General features: G+C 34.7%; 1 protein-coding gene across 1 annotated transcript; it reads right to left on the minus strand.

Moving 5' to 3' along the window:
* Nucleotides 1–8,719: 8,719 nt before the first annotated feature.
* gtpbp10 (GTP-binding protein 10 (putative)) lies at nucleotides 8,720–17,740 on the minus strand. Its single transcript, XM_056475339.1, has 10 exons — nucleotides 17,614–17,740; nucleotides 16,497–16,690; nucleotides 13,414–13,505; nucleotides 13,153–13,297; nucleotides 12,895–12,968; nucleotides 12,640–12,692; nucleotides 11,429–11,536; nucleotides 11,267–11,344; nucleotides 9,776–9,899; nucleotides 8,720–9,401 (listed from the first exon to the last, which is right to left on the minus strand). The coding sequence occupies exons 1-10, from the start codon at nucleotides 17,644–17,646 to the stop codon at nucleotides 9,160–9,162; spliced, it is 1,143 nt and encodes a 380-aa protein (XP_056331314.1). The 5' UTR covers nucleotides 17,647–17,740; the 3' UTR covers nucleotides 8,720–9,159.
* Nucleotides 17,741–18,008: the final 268 nt, after the last annotated feature.

The following is an 18,008-nucleotide window of genomic DNA, read 5'->3' on the forward strand; positions in this document are numbered from 1 at the left end:
GAAGTGATCAATAACCCAATGGTCACTCTGTCTGAGCTCCAGCGTTCTTCTGTGGAGAGAGGAGAACCTTACAGAAGGACAACCATCTGTGCAGCAATCCACCAATCAGGCCTGTACACTGAAAAAAGTGTTGCATGCAAAACTGTTGCAAACAATTTATTTGTGTTGAATTTAAACAAACAAATTAAATTGAGCAATGTTCAACTTAATTTGTTTGTTTAAATTCAACCCAAATAAATTGTTTACAACCACTCAACGTAAAAAAATTGAGTAAATCCAAGGAATCTTCTTTGAATAATTTTTTTCAGTGTATGGTAGAGTGGCCAGACTGAAGGCACTCCTCACCTGGAATTTGCCAAAAGGCATCTGAAGAACTCTCAGACCATGAGGAACAAAACTCTCTGGAGTGAATGCCAGGTGTTACGTTTGGAGAAAATCAGGCACCGATCATCACCAGGCTAATACCATCCCTACAATGAAGCATGGTGGTGGCAGCATCATGTTGTAGGGATGTTTTTTAGCAGCAGGAACTGGTATACTAGTCAGGATAGAGGGAAAGATGAATGCAGCAATGTACAAAGACATCCTGAATGAAAACCTGCTTCAGAGTGCTCATGACCTCAGACTGGGGCGACGGTTCATCTTCCAACATGACAATGACCTAAAGCACACTGCCAAAATATCAATGGAGTGGCTTCACAACAATTCTGTGAATGTCCTTGAGTGGCCCAGCCAGAGCCCAGAACTAAATCCTATTGAACCTTTCTAGAGAGATCTGAAAATGGCTGTACACCGTCGATTCCCATCCAACCTGGTAGAGCTTGAGAGGTACTACAAAGAGGAGTGGGCAATAATTCCCAAAGACAGCTGTACCAAGCTTGTGGCATCATATTAAAAAAAAGACTTGAGGCTGTAATTGCTGCCAAATGTGCATCAACAAAGTATTGAGCAATGGCTGTCAATACTTATGTATGTATGTATATATATATATATATATATATATATATATATATATATATATATATATATATATATATATATATATATATATATATAAATTTGCAACAATTTAAAAAAAATCACATTGTCATAATGGGGTATTGTGTTTAGAATTTTGAGTAATTAATGAATTTAATTAATTTTGGAATAAGGCTGTAACATAAAAAATGTGAAAAAAAGTGAAGCGATATTAATACTTTCCGGATGCACTGTACCTGATTCAGATCACCAACTCATTTACAGAAATCCATGAACTGATCCTTGTGTGTCAAATAAGACATGCAAAATGTAGCTTCTGTTCTCTTGCTTTACAAGAATACACAAGAATTTGAGGAGGACCTTGAAAGGCAAGTGATGACAATTGCCATCATTGGTGATCAGTATGCTTTAGAATTGAATCACACCACAGAAACCATCATGGTTGAGGGCATGAGAATCCTAAATTAAATGGATATGTCAAGGTGCTCTGCTGATGGGCATAATATATGCTCTGAATCTAAGCTACCTCAATGAACTTAAATATATTTGTGAAGTTTTTGGAACTTGATGGACTGAAGCCCAGTGCAAAAGTAATGCATCTCAAGAGAATTATTTTTTGAAGTCTTTACTTATTTCAGAGTAGATTTAGCTTTTTATGTTATACTTTATGTTGTTTTGTATTTGTAAGTCCACACACTGATGTTTTTTGTTATTTTTCATACTGTTTTTATGAGACGGTACACATATTTTGTTTTGTAAAATACTGAAAAACTGGTTTAACATAAATAAAAAAATACTGGAAAACAAAAATGTTGTTGACTGTATTTCTTAAAACAACTAAATGAACAGTAAATTTGAAAACATACAAGAATTTAAACAATTTCAGCTACTTAATTTATTTGACGCTTAAACTTGAAAACTTGCATGTATAATTATGTAACTAGGTACATAACACTGAATTTATTTTAAAGTTTAATAAATAAAAAAAACTAGTTGAAACAACAATTTTTTTAGTAGTCAAAAAATGGAGTTTGAAATGTCTCTGATTAAAGAGGAAAATGTCATTTGGCTAACACAATAAAGTTTGTTGTCTAACTTAATTTTGTTGTCTATCTTTGTTTGTTGTCTAACTTAATTTTGTTAGATGTTGTCGTAACTTCAATATATTGATGCAAACTGTTGCGTTATATTTTGTTTGGTCTAAACAACATTTTTAGAGTGTAGTTCATATGAATTCGTTTTAGACCGTGACCAAAATCCAATGTCAAACCAGCATCTTAAAACAACGTCATATTGATATCAAACTGACATTAATTTGTCAGGTATGGCAACCAAAATCCATCATCTGATAGACGGCATAGTGGTTACATCCACACAACGTCAAGCTGTAACATCATTATACGTTGATATTTGGTTGACTTTAGGTTAGCCGTTGGACATTGACGTCAGCCTGACGTTGGGTTCTGATGTCAACCCGATTTACATTTCCAAATAAAATGCAAATTCCTTATGACATTGGGGTACAATGTCAATCTGACGTCATGTTGACGTCTTGTGCCTGCTGGATGTTTAAGTCCATTTCGATCATCATACAGTAAACATTCGTTATCTTCTCATCAGTGACATGCATTTAAACAGTCTCTGGGTCAATGCGTATAAAGATTTTGGACATTTTCTAGAAAACGCTTCCAAACAGTTTGCTGCAATTATAAACCACCCATGTCTTGAGGTAGTTCATTATGAGGCGATTTACCTTCTAAATGCAATCTGATTGGACAAGAATCACAGGACTGATTTTTCTAATCCCCATAGACATGAAAAAATAGTCACTGCAGGTTGAGGGGAAAGTAATGGAGAAAAAGTACCGATACAGCAGTAAAAACGTACTCAAGGGAAAGTAAAAGTACACATTTTTAAAGCTACTTAGCAAATTACAATTCCAGAGAAAGACTACTCAATTACAGTAATTTGAGTATTTGTAATTTGTTACCTTACACCACTGATAATCAGCGTCATCCTGTTCTACAAATCATCTAGTGCAGGGGTTCTCAATCTCGGTCCTGGAAGTCCGGTGTCCTGCAGATTTTAGCTCCAACCCCAATCAGACACACCTGGGCTAGCTAATCAAGCTCTTACTAGGCATTGGAAAAATCCTTGCCGGTGTTTTGAGGAAAGTAGGCCAATCAACAGGAAACCGGACCTCCATGGCCTAGTTTGAGAACACCTGACCTAGCGAACTGCTCACCTGAACCCAACCAACTCAAACCTGAGTGCTCTGCATTACAAGTACAACACTGCCCCAAAAGAAGCGAGCAAACTGACCACCACAAAAGTTGTCCATATGGAGCCAAATGTATCATAGACATTACATTGTTTTGTAGAATTTATTTGATGGTGGTGCAAAGAACTTCCCAAAAATAATCCTTTTTTCATCAATAATATTTCTCCACAAATATCATTAGTATGAAAAGGAACAAATGTTGTTGGCGTCATACTGCCTGTAGCATTCATTTTTCTTAGAAACTGCAGTCAAATATTCTTTGTTTTATTAAAAATTTAGGCTGATATTTCCAATAGGCCTGTGTTGACAAGGTTTGATGTCTTGTGCTTCTCAGAGATACTCTTCTGCAGACCTCTGTAGTATTGCATGGTTATTTGAGGTACTGCCATCAGCAACTGCTGCTAACTCTATTTTCTCCCTTGCTTTTAAAACAATCTCTGTAAAATCTGTGTAAAACTCCCAGTAGATCAGCAGCTTCTGAATAACTCAAACCAAACCAACTGGCAGCAACAAACATGCTTTCAAGTTCAAAGTCATTCCCCATTCTCATGCTTGGTTTGAACTAAAGCAAAATGTCTTAATATATCTGCATTCCTAAAAGGATTGAATTGCCACCATGTAATTGGTTAATTAAAGATTTACATTAATGAACATTTGAGCAGGTCAGTCTCTCAATCTCACATCTTTCCCATAATTATGTTTTACTTCTTCCTAGATAGTGAATTTAAAAAAATGCTATTTATCTGTCAAAATGAGGAAAAGCACACCCAACATGCAACGTGTTGAATAATATAGACCTGATACATATTACTATCAGGGACAGACTTGTGCATAGTGTATGTGTGTGAATGTAAGTGTATGGGTGTTTCCGAGTGATGGGTTGCAGCTGGAAGGACATCCGCTGCGTAAAACATATGCTGGATAAGTTGGCGGTTCATTCCACTGTGGCGACACCAGATTAATAAAGGGACTAAGCCGAAAAGAAAATGAATGAATGGAACCTTTATCTTCTTAAATGTAAAAATTAAATACAATAAATTCAAAAATAAAACAAGATCACAAACTAACTATATGTACAGTCAAATAGCCATATTTGTGAGTAGATTTGAATATTTGCATGTGCAGTAAGTAAGGAACGTTCCACTATTCATGGGGTCCCCGCGGGTTTGAAAAGAATAACTTTTAAATCTTAAAGGTTATAAACAGATTTGATGGAGCATTTATAAATGAGCTATTTGATTAATTTAGGCAATTGTTGGCATTGGTCAAGGCCCTGTCATTTCCCAGGGCTCTAAGCGAGTGCTTACCTTGCTTATTGGTTGATTAATATACAGGGATGTTTCACACTTGTGTTATAATGCTGACTGCTATAACGACTGCTATAGACCCATTCAGTTCAATTTTAGAGGCTATTCATGGTTTGCTACTAATAGAATTACCTTATGGGTAAAATTCTGTAAAAAGAATTAGTTGATAAGTTTGTCAAATGCTGTGTATACATCGTAAAACATTCAGTGTTGTATTACCCAAACGCAGCTAAAAATAAAAATTAAAATGAGTTTTAAAAATGAACCCAACATTAGGTTAACACAACGCAGCATGTTTTATATTGTAAGTTTGGAATTAAAAAAACATAGTACAATCAAGTTGACAGTAAATTATTGTTTAATTTATCATTTTAGTATTTAGAAGGTTTAAATGATCATTTTAATGCTCAGTTATGTTAAAAAGAACAACTTACCGTTTTATGAAATTGTTTTATTTCATTTTTTATATGTGTTTTTACAGTACTTTTACACTTTCAGTTTGATTTGGAGTGAGGAGATTAAAGTTTATGGTAGTCGCTGACTGTTTATTGGTTTTCTGACTATTGGCTCAAAGCAGCAGGGAATATCGAAGAAAGATGTACATGCGTACATTCGTTTATCCATTCTCAGTGCACTCACAAGGATGAGTAGATTACCGTCACAAACACATAAGCAGTTTGTTTGTAACAAGCTGTGTCTTGCACTGCCAGATGTCTAGACGTCATCCACAGATTGGCATTGTGCTAATTTGTGCAGGCAAGCACATGTTAGTTTGACTATTGTTGGCCATGATAGTGTCTCCACTGATGAACAGATTACATATCTGATACTTTGATAAAGAAAGATCAGCGCAGGCATACATAGACTTGTTTGTGTACTTAGGTTGTAGCTGAGTTGATGTAACAATGTGCGTGGTTTTTTGTGTGTACTTGTTGTGTTTCAGGCTCATAGGGACTTGTGACACCAGTAAACATGCTTTTAAATAATAAATAAATGTTTCCTCTGAGGGTTGGGTTTAGGTGTAGGGTTGGGGCCAGAAAATAAACAAATTGTATAGTAGAAACATCATAAATACGTCTATGAGAGTCCTACCCTGATGTAGGAGTGAGAGAGTGTGTGTGTGTGTGTGTGAGACAGAAGCAATAATTATATTTTACTTAATCGTTAAACCTTTAGGACGGCAACATATTTTTAAGTCCTGATTCACCATGTAGAGGCTTGTTTTTCTATTTTTATTTTCATCAAAATGATTCCTAATAGTTAATAAACATTATGCTTTTGGAATTTTGTGTTTGTTACCTTAAACCGCACTGAAGTACAGTAAAAAAATAAATGAAATGACAAAAAGTCATGACAACAAATGTTTCTTATGTTACTTTAACTTATTTTAATAAGTGAATCAGGTTTCAACTCATTTTGTTTTGAGTTATTAACAATGTAACTTCATTTTAGTCAGTTTGATGAAGCTGAAAAGACTAGAAATGTTCATTAGATTTTAAACAAAAAACTGTTTTGGTGACACTTTAACAACTATTTCCCACTATTAGCTTATTTTGAAGATCTGTTTAGTATTTATAAAGTATGATTTTATTTCGCATCCCTAATCCTACCCAATACCCAAACTCAACTACTACTTTACTAACTAGTAATTAGCACCAAATTAGTAGTTTACTGAGCTAAAAGTCTCAGTTAATGCTTTATTAGTGCGCATTGTAGATTAAAAATAAAGTGTGCCCATTTTTACAGTGTAGATATGGACACAGTGGATGTAAGCAAAGAAAATCTTTAATATGTGCATTATTTATAACCTTTATGGCAACTATACGTCAACCACCATAAAAGTATTATTGCTATTTACCAGTATAATTAAGTATTTTGGTATTAGATTGAATATTGTGTAGTTGTCTAATAATCTAAAGACTATAGTTGCAAAGCATTGCCCACATAAGAAACAGTCTAGGAGTCATTTTGATTAGATTCTGTCATGAGATTCAAGTTTTAGTGTACTGATTTTTGTTGCAATATTATTATTTATTTTTTTATTTTTTGTAAACTGATAACATTTAACTTTATAGCAGTTATAAAATAGCATCTATGCTCCGTTTGTGTTCAAAAAGTTTTTGTTCAATGTAAGATCCCAGCTCCACCATGTGGTGAGCCACAGTAAGATCCCAGCTCCACCATGTGGCGATATTTTTTTATGAAAATAGACCACTCTTATCAACACATTACATAGAAGGATTGCCTATTTTTGTCAAAATAAACATTTTTTGACAGTTAAAAATTACATATAAACGTGAAAAGAAAAGCTTTTGTTTCTTTCTACTAAACTTTCAGACAACAAAGATTAAATTGTCCAAAAAGAGCTGACTTTTATATTAGTGTGGTCGAGTCTACAGTGTGAAATACATTTGAAAAAATACAAATCTAATACTAACTATTAGAAATGTTGTCCAATTAAAACTCAAAACTGAGCCATTCTATAATATTTTAACTTTACAAACTGGCATAACAAGCAGCTTCATACTTAATTATTTTAAAGGAACATTTTATTATTCCTGCTGAAATAGAATCTAAATGAAAAACAATGTTGCCTGAAAAGTTAACAGTTTTGTATATTCTACCTAACAAATCGCTAAAATTCAGAGAACACTAAAGGGAAATAGTTACATAGGACATATCACAATTTAATTGTAAAATGACTGTGTACAAGCACGGTATTTCTGTTGTGTCATCAAGGAACATGAACTTTTTGGGGAAAAAATGCAATGAAACGTCAAAACAATAATTATGCGGCAGTACACTGTAAAAAAAATTATACATTTCTATATGTTGTTCACAGTTTCTTTATGTTTTCCTAACACAAATCGATTAAGTTAACTTATCGTTTTTACAAATTTAAGAGGATTGAACAAAACAATAACTGTTAATAAACAAATATTGTTAATAAAACAATTTATTTCCAAAGAAACCCTAAGCATTGTGTTTCAATTCATTTTAAATAAGTTTGAACAACCTTTTTGAGTGTATATGCGACAGCAGATATTTAATAACATCTGAATGCACGCATCGAGTCAATCATTAAGTTGATTATTCAGACACATGATTCATCCAAGATTGTTGAATCACCTGCTTTGATTAAAGTCTGAACTTCGGTAACACTGTTCCTCAGAGATGCACAACTCTTCAGTTTTCATACCAAAACAGTCAACATTGTGTCTAAAATGCAAGTTATGCTAACATTAGCCCTTAGAGTTGGTTGAGACTTATTTAAACCTTACAGTCAAGCTGATTATTGTGGCTGACCATGTCCATCACAGTATGACCACAGCGAGCATGCTTTGCTATGGCTGCTCAGTTCATCAGTTTCATGAACTAAAAATTCATTTATCATTCAAGCTAAACAATTTCCTGCATCCTGCAGTTGAGAGAAAAAGAACCCCGAGAATTACAAACAGTCAATGAGTCTACAAATCCCTTACTGCACAAAACTAAATATGTGTAACGAATTGACATTTGAATAATCCAGCCTGATCTCACGAGAAAACGTAAGTATTTTACGTTTTGACAGTTTAGTGGCTAATTCATAGGAATTCGTACGAGTTCAGTCGTACGAAGTTGTACGATTTTAAAAAGGAGGCGTGGCACCTAACCCCACCCCTAAACCCAACCGTCATTGGCGGATGAGCAAATCGTACTAAATTGTACAAATTAGATTGTACGAATTCGTACGAATTAGCCACTAAATCAAAAAGTTACGAATTGCCGTGAGATTGTGTTGAATAATCTGCCATCATATAATCTGAATGTCTAATTCCTTTACTATTTGCTCCCCCCACCCCCCTCGCTTCTATATTCCATTGACACTCGTTCACTGACAACATCTGCTACAGAATATTCTTTCATTAAACTATCATATGATGAAGCATAACCTACCAACGTCACAAACAGATGAAAAATCAGCAGACAGCAGCAGAGGTGAAATTCTGTTTCTGTTCCCTCTAATTGCATGAAGATCTAGAAAAACATAAAAATAAGTAATGACAAAAACTAAAATTGTCATTTTTTTGTTTTATTTACAAAACTATACAAAAAAAGAAAAAAAATGTAATAAAAATAAAATACACCTTTTCAAAACTTCACATATTTAAATACCTACACTTTTAGCAAAGTTCAAAAAACCTCCAAGACATAAGAAAAATCTGAGGATTCTGGTTTTCTCATTATATATATGTAGCTTTTCAAGAGCCAAACACGTTTTGTTTCTCAGCCATAATCCAATGGCAAGATTTTCACTTTAACAGAATGAATTATTCATACCAGCTAACCTGTTTCCAAATCCACTTTAACTCCAGCAAGTCAAATCAGCCTGATAAGACTGAAAGAAGCCTAAACCATCTTCAAGAACATTACCTGAAAGTTTACCAAAAATAGACATTTTGATGTCAGAGGGAAACAGTAAAACATCTATTCAACATAGACTGATTTGTTAAGCATTTGTGATCCACTTAATGCACTTCAATCGCATGCTTCAGATTTCCCATGTCCACAAATGATCACCAGAATTTCATACACAAACGTACAAGTGTGAGCTCAGGTGGGTTGTGGCACACCCCAGCTGGGTATGGATGAAGGAGGAATCTCCCTTCTTAGCTCTAAGATCTTCTGATTGCGCTGAGCCTCAGTGTCTATGGTGTCCTGCTCCTCAAGCGACTGGCGGATCAGGGACTTGAGCAAGGGCAATCCAAGACCAGTCATGGCAGACACTGGGACGATGTGAGTGAAATGCATTAGGCTTTTAGGGATGACGTCTTCAGCAAAAAGATGGATTGATTCTAGGAAAGCAGAGCACCACTTACAAGTTAGCAACCAAGGAAAAAGGCACTTAAGCTACCATCAAAAGCTCCTTAAAAATCAAAGTAAATGGAACGATCTTGTGAAACATACATTTGAGCTAAATTTACTCATGGTACAAAATAGAGACTGGTAAAATAGCAAACAAATGTACAAATCTCTGACCCGGTCACCCTCCTACAAAACATACATTTGTGTAAAGCAGCTATTTCTCTACTGCTATTCAAACCTGTATGAAAAGTAATTAAATCCAGTTGATCGCTAAAAGAATCCATCGTTATACAGCATTTTTCTGATATATATACTTAAAGTAACTCAAAACAAAGGCTATGTCTAAATGCAATCTATGACCTACCTTCCTTGTTCTCCAAGTGAGCTTCTAGCTCTTGAAAATGACTTTGAGCCTCTGGGAGATCCATTTTATTTATGACCAGGATGGCTGGCTTGCTTAACAGTCCCTCCTTATACAACTCCAGCTCCTGTTTAAAAAAGAAGGTCATGAGAATGTATACAGTACATCCTGTGTGCAAAAAAGCATTTTAGTAGTAAAGTATATATTTGCATTAATTTATGCATTTATATTAGCATAAGTGTTTTGAGTCTGCACTGCCTTACAAAAGTCTTGTCGTCGATCCCAATTGTAAAAGCAACAAATAATAACTTGACCTCTAGTTGATCATTTGAGAAAGTGGCAGAAGGTAGATTTTTTCAGATGAGTCATCTGTTGACCTGCATCCTAATCATCACGAATACTGCAGAAGACCTATTGGAACCCGAATGGACCCAAGATTCTCACAAAAATCAGTCTAGTTTGGTGAAGAAAAAAATCTTGTTTTGTGGTTACATTTAGTATAGGGGCTGTGCATTCACTCTTGGATTCCTGCAAGAACATTTTCTTTGCCATTCCAGATGACTTTATTAATAAGTTATTTGAGTCATTGCAGAAATATATGGATGCAGTCCTCTAAGCTCATGGTAGTCATACACAATATTTATTCTTTTTGTCACTGCACCAAGACTTTATATTCTATACTGTACATCATTTCTGTTAAGTGACAAGACTGTTGTCTCAGCAAAGTCAAGACCTTGCTGTCTTAATTAAATAATTAAAAATCAAGGCATATTCATATTTTATTTTGGTAAAATAAGCGCAATCTAGAGACATTTGTCTTTCATATAAGCCACTTCTGATACCAAGTGATCAACTAGAAGTCAAATTATTATTTTTTGTTTCTAAAACTTGGATAGGTGACAAGACTTTTGTCAGGTAGTGTGTGTGTGTGTGTGTGTGTGTGTGTGTGTATATGTGTATATATATATATATATATATATATATATATATATACATATACATACACACACACACATACATACACACACACACACACACACACACACTCTATTATGCACAATAATAGTATTAACTTTAAATGCAACTTAAAGGCTTATCTTGATTTGTTAGGTTAATAGGCAAATTTGGTTAGACAAATAATTGGACGACAGTGGTTTGTTCTGTAGCCAATTGAAACTTATTTCTTAAAGGGGCTGATAATATTGACTTATTTGATTTATTTTTTTATTCCAGCCACATTGAAAGAAATAAAAGTCTTCAAAAGACAAATACATTAGTAAATACTGTGAGAATTTCCCAGTTCTAATAAACAACACTTGTGGAAAATTTAGAAAAGATTTTTTTTTTAATTCAATTTCTTTAATTGTATACATGTATTTTTTTCCTATGAAGAAGCTTTTAAGCAACAAAGTCAAAAACACATCTTTACTGTAACTTTAATAGTATTACTGTTAAATAATATTACAATTTTGAACAATGGTGTATTTATTTCACCTTGGATAAAAGCAGTACGGTTTCAAACGCAGACCTAAAAGGGGTATTACTAGCAAGCTGAAACCCACAGACGTCAACCTGAAACATCAGAACATGATTAACCATATGTCTTTGAGAGTACATAGTATTCAAGTTCTCAACAGAACATATAGAATGCAGTACCACAAACATGAGCTGTTTGGTTCTCTCAACATGCTTGAGAAATTTGTGTCCCATGCCTTTATTCATATGAGCACCTTCAATGAGTCCTGGTAAATCTGCTACTGAAACCTGAAAAACAAAATCCAGTAACTCACTCTGTAACTCACGTGTGCATTTGTGAGAGTTTGCCTTTCAGACGCAAGTATTGAAATAAACCATTCATTTGGTATTTACTAGGTATTCACTCTGGAAATTTACTAGTTTGCAGCATTATTTAAAACCTAAAGAAGAAAGTCTTAAACCATATTGTGCCTTTTTTGTTAAAGATTATCTTTTAATTTAATTTAGTCTTATTGATTTTGCTACTGTTTTTACTCCCAATATCCCAAATATTTTGAAGAATGTTCAAATAGAGAGAACTAAGCAATTTCAGCTTAGTGACAAAGACCATGTCCTGTGTCCTCATGCTAATAACATTACGCACAAAACCGATTTCCACTTTGGTTTTATAGAAAACACCAAAGTCCCCAATACGTTGCGTTTCATTAGACTGCACAGAGCAGCATTTTGACAAATATTAAATAGCATTGTTTCTTCCCCACGTTAACACAACTGGAAGTGGAATAAATCTCTAATGCTTTCATGCCGCATTGTGCTTGTCTCTCACCAGCAATTGCTTTAGTGGTCTTATTTTGCTTTAAATGCTTTTGGCTTTACTCTGCTTCACACTACCATTATTATAAATTATATTACCAGTCCATGAACATGGTTTCTGCAAGAGTACTGTGGGATGTAATGAAGACGACAACTCCCATAATTGCACACTCAGTCAAGGTGTCATCAAACTACGCTTTTGTTGGTTGTGAATGTGTGCCATCTAACAGCGAAAAAGCACAGTATTTAATTTAATTACCCACATATTCTTATCATCATCGGGTTTGTTTTTGTGTGGTCAATTTAATTTGCACCACTCATGATAATGAGTCTCTGTGTGCATTAATTCCTCAATGTTTGAGCAGATCATCAACAGAACTTTCCAGTCTCATCAGTGGCCATTGCATTGTCATGCTGATTTACACTGTTTAGCAAATCTGGCCCGAAAACTCCTTCACATAATGTGGTCCTCTGAACAGGCGTGCCGTTGTCATAACTACAGTAAGTCATGACATGACAGCATCCTCCTGTGATTAATAATGCTGGTTCAGGGCCTTTCGAAGAGCCTGTCATCCTACCTGCTTGTGGTCATCATACATGACCTTTCCAATTTCAGGTTTTAACGTCGTGACTGAAGAAAAAGAAGAAAGAATAAAACAACAACTGTCAAAAGAATAATCACGTATAAATGTAATAGTTAGATTATAAGATTATATACACACAATTAATTCATTTGTTACTAACTTTTTCAGACATATTAACTATCTCAATAGAAATAAGTTTCATTAGTCAACATTAGTTTAAATAATGTATTGTTGAATTCTGATACTCACAGGCATAGTTGGCGATATTTGGTTTAGCATGAGACAAGGCAGTCAGCAAGGAAGATTTGCCTGCATTAGGAAACCTGTCAATATAACGCAATTGTAAAGCTATGAAAGGTTTGACATGTAAAATATGCATTAACAAACAAAGAAAACAATTAAATGCATTATTTAACTTCATTTTTACAGTATTATTTTGAAAATTACCCTAAGTTTGAGGCCAATTCCTCCTATCCCAATGCACATTCCAAGAATAGATTCTCTTACCCTACAAGTCCGAGATCTGCAATGAGTTTGAGGTCCAGCCGGATATTTCTGGTTTGGCCTTTATTAGGCAAGAACCCTGATTGTGGAGAGCCACCACGACCACCTTTCGCCACCAAAAGCTTGTCTCCTTCACGGTTAAGCTCTCCTAAAACAAAGTGACACAAAGTACAATATCAAATGAAGCCGGAAACACAAATGGTGTTTAAAAGAAAAGTTTAAAAATCGGTAATTTAGAGGCGATTTAGATATTATAAAGATAACCTAGCATTTTCCCATGATCCGATGTAACACTGATCCCTGTGGGTGCAAAGACCTCAATATCTTCTCCTTTAGCGCCTCGCAGAGATTGAATGCTGGTAAAAAAAAAAAAAATTATAAAATAAAACACTTTACTTACAATTTCTATGCTACAAAATCAGCTAAACAAAACAAACCAGATGCAGTAAGCAGCTATTAAAATGAATAAATATTATATGTTAAACACCCTCAACAGTAAAGCTGAAGCTGAGGTTCCTTGAGCAAGACACCAAACCCCCTACTGCTTCCCTGCAGCCTACTGCTCCAGGTGTTTGTTCAGTGTGTGTGCAAATTAAGTTGATTTGGATAAGTGTCTGCTAAATGTAAAATTGAATAAAAACACAATGCTATTAAAATAGGTGGTATTGCTTTTTTCTTTCACAAAACTGGAGAACAAATACAAATAAAATTAAACAGAGCACTGATTGATTGTGAATGTGTAATATCCTAAGCTGTATTCGAAAAACAGAACAAGACGGATTGACACTGTGCAATATGCTGGAGCGTGTGCACCGTTCACCAATACTGCATTTAAAAGCTTGAAAAGAGGATTCTGCTGGCAACATATGGCAAGAGGAATGCAACTGTGCATATATAGATCTATTAATGGTATCACATACTGTCTACTGAGATACTTTCATCTGATCAATTTTGCAGCATATATGTATGCTTTATGTACTCCCATTTATCCTGATTCAGTGAAAGTTTGCATATTTTTTAACAACCTTGAATGATATTTGCTTAGCTATAGCCAAATAATTTATTTAATTAAATGGTTCACACGAGAAGCAGTGAAAAAAAGTCACCATAATAAACTATATTAATACTATAAAAGGTCTCATAGACTTTAGCACATTCTCTAAAATCACAGTTTTGCTTATTTTAACCTTACATAGGATAAGACACACAGATCAAATCATTTGTGCACAGTATGTTCTCCTTGTGCTGTTCTTCTGGCTGCATGCAAACAATTCATTCTTTTGCATATTTTAATTTGAACAGGTGGAAGGCAAGATGTTCAAAAACAGGTTTTCAATCTGTTTTTCACAAAAAGCCATTGAATGACTTCAAACAAGGTAAATGAACTGTACTTTCCATCTATCCATCCACCTATCTATCTATCTATCTATCTCTGCCTGCCTACGTACCTACCTACCTACCTATTTATTTACAGATTCACATTGTTGTGCAAATTTACATTGTCTTACATTTTTAATAGGCTATTTCATGGCAACAATTTAAGCATTAAGCTAGTGAGCTTCCAATATATCAATAGATCAGATTCACCAGACAAAGGGAATAACACCTACAACATGTTTCAAAGTTCTCACTTCAACACAAACAATCAAAAGGAGAGATCAAATAATCTGGTATATTAAAAAAATAATACAAATAATTTACAAGAAAGCAAAATCTCAATTTATATGATGTCATCAAGAATAAATATATCTTTATAAACTATATAGGAGGGGTTAGACAATGAAACTGAAATGCCTGGTTGTAGACTACAATAATTCATTAGTATGGTGCAGGGCCTCCTTTTGTGGCCAATACAGCATCTATTTGTCATGGAAATGACAGATACAAGTCTTGCACAGCGAAAGGAAAAAGTTTCCAGGAAAAAGTTTCTTGACTCGATCCTCCAAAACACCCCAGGATAAAATATTTGAACCATTGGGTGCACATAGTCCTCCAGAATGGTTTGGTAGTCCTTGGCAGTGACACACGCGTCCATCTAGCACAAGCATCAGGCCTAGGGTGATATCCCATGATATTGCAACCCAAAACATTACTGATCCACCTCCATGCTTCACTCTGGGCATGCTACAGTCTGAGTGGCACGCTTCTTAGGGGCTTCTCCACACTGTAACTCTCCCAGATGTGGATGGGAAAGACAGTGAAGGAGGACTCATTAGAGAACAATACTTTTCACATTTTCCAAAGCCCAAGATTTTTACAGCTGGCACCATTGAAACCGATGTTTGACTTTGGCACGAATGACCAAAGGTTTGGCTATAGCAGCCCGACCATATATATTTACCATGTGGAGCTGCCAACTAAAAGTTTTGGTGGATAAGGGGGGGTTGAGTGCAAAACAGGCAGCTATGGTTTTACGATTTTTTGGATATAATCTGGGTTAGTATCGGTCATCTTTTTCAGACAGCTTCCTCTTGTGTCCACAGTTAATCCTTCTGGATGTGGTCCGTCCTTTTTGATTGTGCTGACATTACCCTGGATACTGTGGCTCTTCATGCATCACAAAGACTTGCTGTCTTGGTCACAGATGCACCAAGGAGACAAGCACCAACAATTTGTCCTCTTTTGAACTCCAATATGTCACCCATAATGTTATGTGCATGGCTTTATTTTAAGCAGAACTGTGCTATTACTCCGCTAGTTTAACCTTCACACTCTACCCTTGCTTGAGGAATCTATGAAAAACCTCCAATGCTATTGGCCAATTTTCCAACTTTCAGTTTTGTTGTCCAACATCTGTACAGTGCTCAGTATATATAATTACACGCCTCACAATTTTTTACATTCACATTTTAAATAGGAAGCTAAACAATATTATATTTGTGCATAAACATTAAATTAGTCAGTACTGAAGCTAAATCTGGAGCTTATCTAACAAAATAACTTATGACAATGGTCCAAAAACTAGTACACACAAATGTATATGTTATAGAAAAATATTAAATACACATTTTGAAAAAAAAAACAGGAAAAAGCTCAAAAAATATAATAATAAATAAGTTTTGTTGAAATTTTGTAGGTTGTAATTTTTAAATTTTTGCAATATTTTGCTTGAATTTAATTGTATTATATTTTAATCTCTAAATATGATTGGTGACTAAAATATTATTTTAATAAACATGTTTAATAAATCTGCTTTGTTTAAATGCCTATATTCTCTGAGAAACAGAAAAAAATATTAATTTTCAAAATGATATACATGTATGCATGTGTGTTTTTTTTACAGGAAATTTCTATTGCATATCAGATGCACTTCCATGTCTCTCATCAATCAGAATTAAAAGACTCACCTGCTGTTTGAACCAACACCAGCAATAAACCGTTTGTCAGGATGCTTGTCTTTAATTTGCTTCAATCTAGTGTCTTTTTTGGCCACCACCCATACATCTCCACCATCCCCTCCATGTCCGCCTAAACGGGGCAAACCCATTCCTCCGGTACCACCTCTGACATACAGCCTTACATTATCCACAAAATTGCCATACTGAAATAAAAAAGACAGAAATGTATGTGTAAATTGTCATACTTTCGGTAGCATTGTCATGAACAGAAAGCTCAAGAGTAAGTACTGAATAAGAATTATTTTTATTGGAAAAAATTACAAATGATTTACTGTGACCTGATCCTTTTATTATGTTTTTGTGGAATAGAAGTGATTTCAATTCCCCAAATTGTGACATTTTCAAACATTAAGTATTTTATTAAATTATACATACATTTTATATTAATTTTATATTCTATTAAATTGTCAAAATATTAAGCTGCACAATACTTCAAAAAACTACAAAAATATTGAACTGAAAATCAGCAAATTAAAATAATTTCAAATGAATAATAGTAAACTTTCCATAGCTCAAGGACTTTTCACAATAGGAAACAGTCCATGACAAATAGTCACATTCCCGCTGTTATTCCCTTATAAAAAAAGAATGAGAAACATACAAGACTGAATAAAGCGTTTCAACATGACGCACAATGTCGTATACACACAATTTCATCAATTGGTGCACTCGGTGCCCTCTGAGGTTAACAGACGTCAACATTACAGACGAAAGGAAAAAAAAATGACATGATGATGGATAGTTATTCACGTCATTCTGCAACCGCTAATCTATAATGAAACTGAAATAACTTATGAAAGTACAGTTACATATATATGAAATGTAAATCTACATATAACCTAACTATTTATACAAATGCACAGAATTGCATTAACAGTAAATGGATTAATGCTCTTAAAATATGAACCAAAAAAATTACGCTGCATATCATTTACGCAGTAATTTGCTACACGGTCTGTAAACGATAAGACACATGAGCATGTGAAGGTCGGGCTACCAGCAGCTAACGTTACGTTAGCTAACTTAGCATTAAATCCAATTCGACGAGCTCGTCAACGTTACTAACCTTCCGGAAACAAATTCTGCTTGTCCACACCATCCCAAATCAACACTTGAAAGCAGAGAATGTACTGAGTTGAATAATTTTGAGCTACAGCGTGACTGACTGTGCATTGCTGAAGTTAAGGGCCAAACACGTGTGTGCTTCCGGAAACATGGCAATGTGCGCTATGATTGGCTGCAAGGCCTGTCTATCACTCGTGTTTCCGCCTCTCACAGTTGTATCGTAGTGAACGTATGAGCACTCTTTATGAGGGACTTCACTTTAGTTTCACCTGTCCTATTTCTGTTTTATTGCATGACACAATAGACATGATTAAAAATCCAGAAAGTCAAAAGATGAAGCTACAAACAATTTGAGCCAATTTGTCGCCAAATTGATAATAAAACATGCAAAACAAA

The sequence above is a fragment of the Danio aesculapii genome, chromosome 16, assembly GCF_903798145.1.
Source record: "Danio aesculapii chromosome 16, fDanAes4.1, whole genome shotgun sequence".
NCBI lineage: Eukaryota > Metazoa > Chordata > Actinopteri > Cypriniformes > Danionidae > Danio > Danio aesculapii.